This window comes from Anser brachyrhynchus, assembly GCF_964034855.1.
Source record: "Anser brachyrhynchus genome assembly, chromosome: 3".
NCBI classification, from domain to species: domain Eukaryota; kingdom Metazoa; phylum Chordata; class Aves; order Anseriformes; family Anatidae; genus Anser; species Anser brachyrhynchus.
The window spans coordinates 101,711,993-101,723,430 of record NC_137696.1 but is presented as its reverse complement, the minus strand read 5'-3'; the positions used below and the strand labels follow the sequence as shown (position 1 = coordinate 101,723,430).

Sequence of the window (11,438 nt, the reverse complement as noted above, 5' to 3'; positions counted from 1 at the left end):
ACCTTCATTAGCCACTGGGTGTTGTTTTCCATGATGTTTTCAAGTAGTTGCAGTCTCTGAACTGAATCATCATAGTCTAGAGGTGCGTCCCTCTGCACGGCGTTGGAGACGTAAGAGCTGGAAGATCGGCAGTTGTCTGTCTCGGGCAAGAGGAAGGTGTAGCTGCACGACCCGTGCTGAACCTGGTACTGCTTCTTGCCGATAGTCTCCATGCTTTTACTGAAGGAGTTGTATCCCGAAGCTAGGAAAATGCTGCAGCTCCAAGTGAAGTAAACAGTCAGCTGCATTTTAATTCCTGCGGCCAGCCAGCAGATCCGGAGCGCCTTGGTGTGCTGACAGGAGCCCCGATTGAGGTTAACCTGTGCAGAAATTCAGTGCTCTGCTGCCATGTGTCGTCTGAACGAGGGCTGGACTTTCTGGCCGTCCCAGTCCCACGCTGTCCTCCCCCCAGTCGTGCCCTCAGCTGTCAGATGCAGAAAGGAAGAGCAGTCCCACCGTGGCTGCAGGCTCTGCCTTCCTTTCCCCCCAAAAAAGCCTCAACGCTTCCTTCTGCTACGGCTTCGTCCTGATTTTACCGCTCGGCAAACGAATCAATCACTCTCCTTTCCTTATATGATAAGTTGATAAGGGAAGGCAGACATGTGGAGAGCTCCGCTCCTCCCTCCCGAGCTGCTATCTGCCCACGGGGGGGTCTCTCGCCCTCGGAATAAAAGGCGAGCGCGCAGCCCAGCGTGGGATGTCGGAGAGCCCTTGGGGAGGAGCGGCTCTTACGGGACCCCTGCGCGTCCCCGCAGCAGCAGCAGCTCTCATTAAGAATTTCCTAGGCTGAGAAATCAGTTCCGATCGCCTCCAACTATGTTTGCAGAGGGAGCTTGTAAACTCTTTGCAGCGGCGATCATTTTTAAAACGCTGTCAAATAGCTAAGAAAAATAATAATAATAAAAAAAAAAGTTCCTGTGCTTGTTTGTTCTTCTTAAAGGATTTATTTTTTTTTGATACACTGAACCAAGATGTAATTTAGCTTGTGGTTTATATGTTGTGTAATTATAGAGAAAGACACTCTCCTAGGCATGCAAAAGCAGGCTTGGGCACATCCTTGCAAAGAGAACAAGAGGGGGGTTTTAATTAAAAGTTTTCAGTCAAATGCAGCCTCTGTACTTTACTGAATCTCTGACCTGAATAATCATTTCTAATCATTTCAAGAACTAAATGTTTTCAAGCCTTTTTTTTTTTTTAATTTGGCTATATTAAACAGCTAACTCTGAAAGCGATAATATTAATAACAGCTGCAAATCAAAAGTCAGCTGGGACTGAAAAATGAACAACTTTACAGAGCAAGTAGAAGTCAGGCACTCAGGACGTGGCATGGGTGAAAAGCAGTTATTCTGTCAGCTTTTGCTAGCCCCTTTCTGGGCCCTCGGAAGAGGGATATACCTGGAAAAGGTGAGGGAAAATCTCATAAAGTAAATATTTGGCTGTATGAAATGGCTGTAAAAAGGAACTTCTCCTTCCTTCCCACTCCTAGTGATCTTGAAAAAGCAGAAAATTACTAACCAATTTACCAAACCCTGGGAAAGAGCTGATTTCACTGAAATTTTAGAGGAGTTCACTTTCTCTGTTGCAGAAAATGGCTTCTTGGAATAGGATATTGATTCCTGAAGAGAAACTGCCGGAAAGTTCTTCTAGGTTTGGGTTTGGAAGCTGTAAATTTTTCATAATTAAAATAAACAAAGGGAATGCCACACTAGGCCAGCTAACACGGATTAGAGACCAAAATTCCTATTATATGAGGAAAATCCCTGTGTGCCTCATGATCTCTTCGGACAGACTTTCCTATACAACGTGCTATGTTTTATTTAGTGTATGAATGTATGAATTACTTTTTATGTCATGAAAATTGTGTTCAGGGGTTGTCAAAAACTGTTGTAGCAGCTAAAATGCATTTGCTTACATTGTTGGAAGTTTCTTTACATAACATGTTGTTACCTCTGGAAAGGGCAATCTCTAAAATTCAATTCTGGAGTGTCCCAGGAAGGCTTGACTTAGAGTTGGACTGTGACCTGTGCAACCAATTTGCCAGATTTGCTTCCTGTGAGGTGTTCATCTGCCATCCTTCATCCTTCCAGCCAGTGGAAATGGAGAGAGATGTTTGGAGTTCTTGACTATATCAGTCAAGAATATTTTCCACAAAATGTAGATATTTGTAGGGTTTGGCATAAAAAGTAGACATTTCCCATCCATTCCACTTCCTGTTGCAACAGCAAAGCAAATTAATGCAACAGGTACCTGCATTGTTAAAGATTCAAAACCGTTCTGCATAGTCATGTCCACTTTTCAGTACATTGAAATTTTTGAAAGAATGTTTAATTCCATGTGCTTCACAGTCTTTTGCACATTGAAAAGCTTTTGCAGGTTGAGAAACCTGCTCTTATGCAATGAAGACAGATTTATGGATTAGATTTATACAGTAGACTCCTTGGAGCATTTCTAGGTATCTAGCCAGGCGTTCAAATTTGTTATTGTCTTTAATTCCAATACTTTTTATTATTTTTTAAGTTAAATGAGAGTTTCCTGTTATGACTTGTTTTTAACTGTCCTTAAATGGGTCCGTTCCCTGCTTTCTTTTCCTCTCACAGCTAGCCCAAGAAATATGGGGCCTGCACAAGAGTAGTGCTGAAAATAGGAATATTCCAGTCCTGAAAGCTGGATGAGGAGAATGAATGAATGAGGAGAACTGGAAGATAATCTGAATTTTTCTGCTTATATTGTCATGGTTCTTTTAATCCCTTAGTGAGATATTAAAGGAAAAAATGAGGCTCACCAGTGTAGTCTCTTAGAAGTTTTCTTTTTAATTATTATGCCTCTATTCAAGGGACTGTACGTATAAGAGACAAGATTTAAGGGATACTGACAAACTGTTACACAGGATTTCCATGAGAAGCTTGATGAGATCAATAGTTTTTGAGTTGCTATCGAGTTTGCCATCCGTGTGTCGCGCTGGTGAGTCAGATCACCAGCCTAATCTTGCAGCTCAGTTTTGCTGGGTTTTTAAGGAGAGACTGGCATGTCTCTAAAGGTTTGGTCTGGAGTCTGTTTTCCTTTTGGAAAGGCCAGTACATGACCCTGGGAGGCCCTTGAGCAGTAATGGGGCGAGGAACAAAACTGAACTTGGAGGCTGCCTGCAGAGCTTGCTGTATCTTGGACCTCCACTAGGGAGAACTGTGGTTGTATGAATACTGGAGAGAGAAATCAGTTTACCTTTTACGTTTTTTGTTTTGTCTTGTTTTGAATGAATGAATGAGTGGCCAGTTGCTATGGCAGCTGTCAGCACTTCAGGGAAAATGTATGGAAAGTGCAGGTATTCCTGTGTGAAATGCCAGCAAATGCCTGGTGGAAGACCCTTACCGGCACAGCAGGAATCGCCAGTTGTGCTGTGCTTCTCATCCAGCTCTTTGAGCAACACCCCGAGGTACGCTGTAGTAATGTTTTCCCCAACTTCTCCTTGACACTTCCTGGCTGTAGTGGCAATAGCTGAAATACAACCCCCAACACGCACATATTCGCACACATAACCGAGGGAGGATTTTGCTATTTCCCCATCTGGGTCTGATGGACTCATACTGCTTTAATGAAGTGCTCTTTCCCACTGCCCAGGCAAGTTAGTGAGTGTTCACCTTGCCAACAAAATAAATATACGTCCCTTTAACCCTTCACTACGGGGTAGTGCTCTATTTGGTGCATCTTCTCGAGCATTTGTTTGTGATCCTTCACCCTTTCCATCCCTTTGGGAGCAGCTTTCCCAGCTGTGGAGGAGGAAGTGGTCTTCTCTGCCTCCCCAGGGACTCAAAACCAGGCAGAGTTCAGGGGGAAAGAAAGTAGTAACAGCTAAATTTAGAAAACTGGTGTGAAAAGTAAGGCAAGTTAAATACATTTTCGTCCTTGAATACTGAGGAGGAGGAAGGAAGATGCTTGAATACAGCCTTTTTACGGAGCCTCAGAGGCATAATAACAAGTCTTCTTGCAGGGCAGGGCTTATTCCAGAAAAGCTGAATGACAGAGAAGATCTGTCTCCTGTCAGTTATGAAAAGAAACATCTCATTCTTAGCCATGTCGAAGTAGGAAGGAATGTAAATCATTTGGCATGGAATCTTATATATGCCAGTATGAAATTCAGTAAAAAGTTATAATTCAGACCAGTTGCTTCATCTCAGTATTTTTTTTTAATGTTCATCGTTTTCTTCGTCTTTTATTTGTGCTGAAGATATGGAGTGCCATGTTTGCATTCATGATACATTTATTCTGCAAAATGAAATATCGATGTTTAATCTGGGATTTCCTGCTTGCGTTATAGCTGAGTGTATATAGTATTTGACATAAAATAGCAAATAGTGGCTTGGTATATTTAAAGTACAAATTAGAGCTTTCCCTTTTTAGAAAGAAGATACTCACTCTACAGAACTCACCTTATAAGAAGTGATGAAGTGTATATTTTGTCAAAACTAAACATTTAGAACGTTTTGCCAGATGTGTTTTAGGCAATTGCTTTTCCTGGGAAACAGCAAATTCCCTTACTCAGCCAACCCTGCTTTTATTCCATACAGCATATGACTAAGCTGCTTTGAGTATGCCTGAATACCACTAACATTATCTTTCCAATTATCATTTTACTTACAGCTGCACAGCTTCTGTTTGACAGGCAAATGCAGAGATCTTGTGAGACCTCTGATAGAAAAGGAAGTAAAAAAATAAATAAATAAAAATGGATGTAATATAAGAAAATGTTGACTTTAGGCTATATCTGCAGACTTTGCCACCTAAAACATCTGAGGTGTTGATTTAGTAGATAAGCAAGTTCTCATTTCAGCAGTTTTTGTGTTTTAGCAAGAGAAAAAAATACATAACAAAATATGTGCAAAATAAAAACACAACAATGAGAACAAGCATTTTTGGTGCTACATTCTTATAGGGATATTTGATCTACATATAAAACTGAAAATGCTGTAGTGTGAGAATGTAGAACTTCAAAATCAAATCTGAGATTAAAAAAAAAAAATCTGAAACTTGGAATAAATTAATGAAGTATTTTATATATTCCTGGTATTTACATTCCTTACATTTTAACACTCAATATTAAGTCCCCACCTTTGGTTCCTGGTACTTTAATGTTAGTTTATGGTAGTTCTGTTTGTTGGCTTCAAAATATTTTCTTTCACTGGGAGTATTTTAACATAGTTCTCAGGAACAAGTGTCAACAAGGACAAGACTCGTGAACTCGTAACTTAAAAAACAGGGAACAGTATCTTGAACCCTACTAGATTTTCAGCCTGCTAAAAATCTTATCTGTTTTGAGATCTTAAACTCTTTGAATGAGACAAGTGCCTTATTATTATGTTTTCCATTAAGCCAAAACATGTTGTTTTTAGCAAGGCCCATAATTCAGTTCTTTAGTACTTTTAAAATTAACAGTAATATCTTACAAATCTTTTCTCCTCTCCCCACCACTTGCCTATTATTCTTTTTATTGCATCAGACCTTTTTCACTGGTCTCTCATTACTTGTTTAACAAAATTTCAGGATTCCACTCACTTTCTCAGCTGCTGATTATTTCTAATCATTCAGAACATCTGTTGTAACATCTTGTGAATTCATAGTCATCTCTTCCATGTCTCCTTTGAGTGCCCTTCCTTACAAAGAGAGGTCATTTGCTCAGTAATTCTCATATTGTACTTTTTTTTTTTTGAAGGGACAAGAGGTCAGTAATCTAATCCACTGAAAATTTCAGTTATCACTGTCTTGGTGACTCAGTCTGTTTCAATCTGTCCTTGAAACATCCAATCCATTATTTCAGTAAATTATATTTTTCCTAGATGCTACACCATTAGTTGAAGTGTGAATTGGCCAAAACTAGGATTTATATCTACCCTTGGAAATGCTTGCTTGTTAGCCCCATATTCTCTTTTGCAGTTGATCCTGCCAACACTCTTCAATTTATTGAATCTATAATCTGCAAGTTATCTTTATATCCCTTTGTTACTTTGGTATTTTATTCTCTCCCTTTTTTGTTTCTACACTTTCATGAATATCTATAAAATTCTTATGCTGATCGTCATCATCAACACATTGAATTTTGTAATATGTTCTGTTTGGCTCCTCAATAACATTTGAAATGTGACTTGTTTATGAAGCTTATTATATTAGTTCTGCCCCTTTTAGTAAATAATACTCAACCTTATTTTCATAATACTTGTTAGACAACTGTCAGAGGTTCGCTTATCTACTTAAATGCCTCAAATTTGTTTCCATTTTTGAAAGCTCTAAGTGCAGCATCTCTTCAACCAAATAAGTCAGCTTCATTGCTTACTTCACAGACACTCACCGGACCAACTTTCTTGGACTGTCTTGATTACACTTGGGATGTCTCTTCTCGGTTAACCTGACATTTAATGTGACCATATTTTCCATTTATAGACTTATTTTGATATTCCACTTTTGTTGCATAACATCTGCTCAAGGCTTTTTGAGATCATATTTGCGATCATATTAACATTAAAATAATTCATAGTTTTATACATATGCATACTTAAATCTGCATGTATGTATACACTTAGGATGCTGTAGATGCCACCACACATAAAATATATTTGGTCTTGTTAATTTAGTTTGGAACTTTGTGGTATCTCATCTTAAACAACAACAACAACATGAATGTATATTTTTTGAAATTTATGTCCTTATGACTTCCACATTCCAGAACTTTCTTAAATGCAAAATGCTTCTTATTTTTTACTATTTCATTAGTTTTATAGTGATTTTATTTATCATTCCAAATTTTCAAGGGACATCTAAAGTACAGTGTACAAATACCTATATAACTGTAATCTATACAAATAATCTGTGCAGATATCTAAAAAGGTTCTCACAACACATTAATGAAGTTTGTATTCATAGCACAGATGGTAGTTTTTCTTACTGTGAACATTTTTTTAATAATGAATGTTATTTTAATCTTTAAAAGATGAATCACCCACTTACTGAAGTAGGAAGTGAGTCCCATGATTATGGAGAATAGTTGCTATACGTCCTTCCTCCTTAATATTTTTATATTGTTTGGCTATAGCGCCCAAAGGCTTTGTTCGTTCTCCTCAGAGTTATGTGATGACAGCAAATTTTAGCTGGTAACAAGTGTAATTACATCTTAAAGTTGAATAGCATGAGTACAAAATTAACATGGAAATTTCAGCTAATGTCAAGGATCTCACAACTGGACTGCTGAATAACTTTGACAGTTTTAAGTGTTGTGCCTTGTCTATCCCCCATACTGGGCAAAGTATAGTACAGCACTTGTTTAAAGAGGTTACCATCAGTTTGAAACTGAATGAAAAAGCTTCTGTGCTAATGCGTAGAAACTAGTTCTACTAAGTCCTCTAAAACCTGTTTTTAAAAATTGTTTCTGTAGAACATACTCATTTACTCTTCTTTATTGGATTGTATGTGAAAAGATTAACAGAGATATTCATACTCCTTCTGCTCATGTACTGTTTACATGCTAATTTGAAAACTTTTTAGTTGTAGTTTTGCATATTTGGACACTTTAAAGCTAGAATCTTTATGCAAGGTTTTGACTTTTGCTGTGTTATGCGAGTGTTGAATTATGTTGATGTGGAAAGGCAGTAGGCTGTGAAAGAATCCAGAGAGCTTTCAGAAAATGAGAAATCTGTCTTACTGACATTTTAAAGAAAAATGTATATGCCATTTGTTTAAAGGAATGTATTTTTAAAATGTCTAAGCAGTTGACGGTAATCTTGCCTTCCAAATAACCCTAGTCCTTGTGATTTAAACCCTTCTTCTGTAAGCAGTCATTCAGGTTAGTGGAAGGTTCCCACCTCTGGTAACAGCGCACTTCATTGATAAAAACAGCATGTCATACTTCCGAAGAGCATGTTCAAGATTCTGAATTCAAAGATAAACTGATGTCAAAGAGAGAATGAAAAGGAAGTGAGAAACTGTATAAGAGGAATAAACAAAGCTTTCACAGAGAGAGAGGACATTTATGGCAACAGTAAGGTACCTAGTTCCTGACATCTGTTTCCCTCAAGAAAAAAAATACAGTACATATGCTAACCTTTTTATGGAGAGTGCAAGAAAAATATTTGCAGCGTATTTTCATATATTCATATTTGTTGAACTGTATTATGGATATGTAATTTGGAGAGGATAGAGCAGCTGCATACTATTTTTGCACTCCATAAAGTTAAATCTTTGCTTACTTCAATTCTAATAAACATAGTCCAGTAATAGTTCTGAAAACAATACCAAGCCTCTTGCTGATTCTGCACCAAAAACTGGGGGTTCTTTTTATCATTGGTATCACTGCTGCACAAGCAAAGGAGGAAGGTAATGTAAGCATGCTCTTGCTTTTTTTTTTTTTTTTTTTTTTTTCCCTTGTTAGTTAGGCATCAGAACCTGTGATGGAACAGAAGAAAGATTACCTGCACACTGATACCAAGAGTAGGGCTCCTTTGTGGACTACTTATCTCCACATGGTAGGAGTGAATCTCCTACTGCTGGGTAAATATTAACATAAGTACCCTACCGGCTGAGTAACAGCCTGTTCTTTATCTCTCCAAATAAATCATCTGCTGGAAAGATAATCCTCCATCTCCAGTGGAATGTGTACAGAAGATCAAATCTCTTATGAGTACCCTATCATTTAAATGGTATTTTTTCTTGAAATATAAGCTAAATAGAAAGTCCTTTTACTGCCCTTTTACTTTATATAAATCTGAATTTTTACTGAGTAGTTTCACTACATAGAGAAAATTCAAATATTTGAAAAAATCTTTATTTTGTCCCACTAGAAATACATGCAAATGAAATTCAGTGGCGGTCACTGATGATGTCTGTAGTGTCTGAAAATGAGTTCACATTCAGGCTAGCCATAGCCAAACATGTATTTATGAATATTATCAGTTAGTTCAGTCTTCACTTCCTAACTTAAGGATAAACTTGATTATAGAAGATCTGTATCTTCTCACTTGATTCTTAAGTCAATATGTTCAGTCAAATCTGTGACTGAATTCTATTCTAAATAACAAATAAGTCTTCATCTTTACTGTAAAATGACGTATTAGATGTTGTTACTGCTTCAGTTGTAGCCTGTGGGATGTTATTAATAGCAATGTCCAGTGAACAGCATTTTTCTTAAACATTAATAACTTCAAATCTGATCCATAAAATTAATAAACAGCTGATGTTCTACTAATTTCTGTCTTCCATTGCTTGTTGACTACTCAAGTATCATTTTTAAGAAAAAAAATGTTTCCATTAAATTTAAAATATTTACTTGATGATGAGAAGACAATTAGAAGAATCTCTCTTAAATCAGCCGGCTTAGAATAGTTTCCTTTTCTATCAGTGATCATTGTATCCTTGAGTAAGGTGTCAAGGTGGGATTCTTTGATTAAATATAAACATCAAATCACCCAAGGCTTCCTTGCAGAGCCAGAGAGATTTCTTTATTGATCATAAGGAGATTGACTCTTGAGTAACAAGCTCAGGTGAAAGCATCTGAAGTTAGGTGAGATGAATGACATGCAGGTCACATTACAAGAGCTGGCCTCATGCTTATTATAAAAACCTTGTTGTGGACTGCGTAGGAAAGACGAGAGCCTTTTACAAAGCACTTTTCTACAAAAGATGATGAGAAATTAGTTTTAAATCGACTGATTTCTTTTCTATTGCTAAAATTTCCAGTTTGACTTATTGAAGAAGTGATGGTTGTTCCAGTTTTGAGATGTGTCCCATTGTCTCAACTTGAAGTGTTTTTATTAGTATATTATCACCTTTTTTTTTTTAATTTTCTTACAATTTTCAGACTATTATATCCCAGCTTTATTGTTTTGACTCTAATCTCTTTCAGCACTTGAACTGTGACTTGATTAAAAAGCAGACCATAAAGAAATTGGGTCTAACTGCATTATTCATAATTCTTTCAAGTTTTTCAAGGTTAAGAGCATTATACCTTTGGTAAATGTCAGCTGAAATGTTTAAACAGTGCCTGTTCCAGAACCCGCTTGCAGCCCTCCCTAACAGATGGCGAGAAGGGATGGGCTAGCAAAGGACTGAGTTTTCAGGCAGCTGTGCGGTATTCCAGGCAGGACTACTGCAGGCAGGGAAATAGTTAGGAGTTATGGCTTGCACTTCATTTTAATTTCATACCAAGTACAAAAATATTTTCAGAGGCTAAGATCTATTAGGCTGTAGAAAAGCCTCTCATGAGAAGTGATGGAATCCCCACTGCATGAGTAATTTAATATGGTTTGCCAAAACACTGAAATATGTAAAGGAAAATCCTATACTGGCAGCAGTAAGAATTAGGTGACATAATAAGCTTTTTCATCTTTAATTTCTCTCATTAAACCACATCACTTTGTTGAAAGAAAGAAAAATGTTTATGTTGGACCTCCATGTGAAAAATATCCCTCTTCAGATAAAAATATAATTAATATATTTGAAATAATTCTTCCATTTTCTCACAGTCATGAAATTAAAACCATCAGCCAAAAGTTAATATTAGTGCCTGCAAACTGATAAGCACAGCTTATTAGCACTATTAGCAGCAGAGGTTTAATATTGGAAATTACTGTGGTTTAAATTTCATTGCAGTAGTGGAACAACTGCGTTTTATATTATTAATTCTAGTGATTAAATTTAAGAGAATATAGTTAATCCTATTACTAAAATACTGTGTGGGATTGTGTTTCATGGAGTACTGCTTCCCACAAGTGAACCTGCTTGACTAATAGAAATTTGCAACCAAATTATTCTCAGGTATCAGTTGCTTAATTGCTACTTTTGTTTTCAGGTTTAAGAAAAATGCTTATTTAAATGTTTACAATAAATAATGTAAAAAATGTGCTTCACAGAGATTATCAACATAACAATCCATAAAGTTTACATTAAAATCAGACTGCTGATGGTTTTCATTAACTTGAAACAGATTCTTTTCTGCCTTTTAAAACCTCTATTTTCTTCTATGTGAAGCAGGCTCCCTTGTATTCAGATTTTTTACCTCACCAGTTCTGCAGTACGGTGGAGAAAAACTGCACTCACCTACATCTCACCTAACTTTGCTGGTGCACAGTTTTAGCCTGCAGTACACCCAATAAAGAAAAATAGCACATGCTTTTAAGACAGAGCTTTCAATAAACTGAGAGCCTGGAGGACTGAGGAAAAGGTGATGCTTTAAGGGCAACCTGCGGGCCTCTCATTTAGAAGGCTTTTCTAGTATCAGGCAGAAGCTTTTTCTGAGGTGTGTGGTGCGCACTGTGGTTAGGAGCTGCTGAAGTAGACAAAATGTGGGTCTGGTCTCCATTACTGTAATTTGCAAATACCCTGTGTCTGCTCACAGAGGATGGCCCAAGGCTTTTCAAGCTGTT

The 11,438-nt window shown here is 37.3% G+C and overlaps 2 protein-coding genes across 6 annotated transcripts in view; one reads left to right on the top strand and one right to left on the bottom strand.

Moving 5' to 3' along the window:
* ANGPT2 (angiopoietin 2) overlaps positions 1–4,192 on the bottom strand; it is a 48,252-nt gene extending 44,060 nt beyond the window's left edge. Inside the window, exon 1 of one of the 4 annotated variants that reach the window (XM_080584556.1) lies at positions 3–4,192. In XM_080584556.1, the coding sequence (XP_080440682.1) occupies positions 3–287 (285 nt within the window). In that variant the 5' untranslated portion in view covers positions 288–4,192. The remainder of the gene's footprint in view (positions 1–2) is intronic. The other 3 variants (XM_080584559.1, XM_080584557.1, XM_080584558.1) reach the window with 3 other exon arrangements.
* MCPH1 (microcephalin 1) overlaps positions 1–11,438 on the top strand; it is a 130,562-nt gene that overhangs the window by 92,845 nt on the left and 26,279 nt on the right. The window lies entirely within an intron of this gene.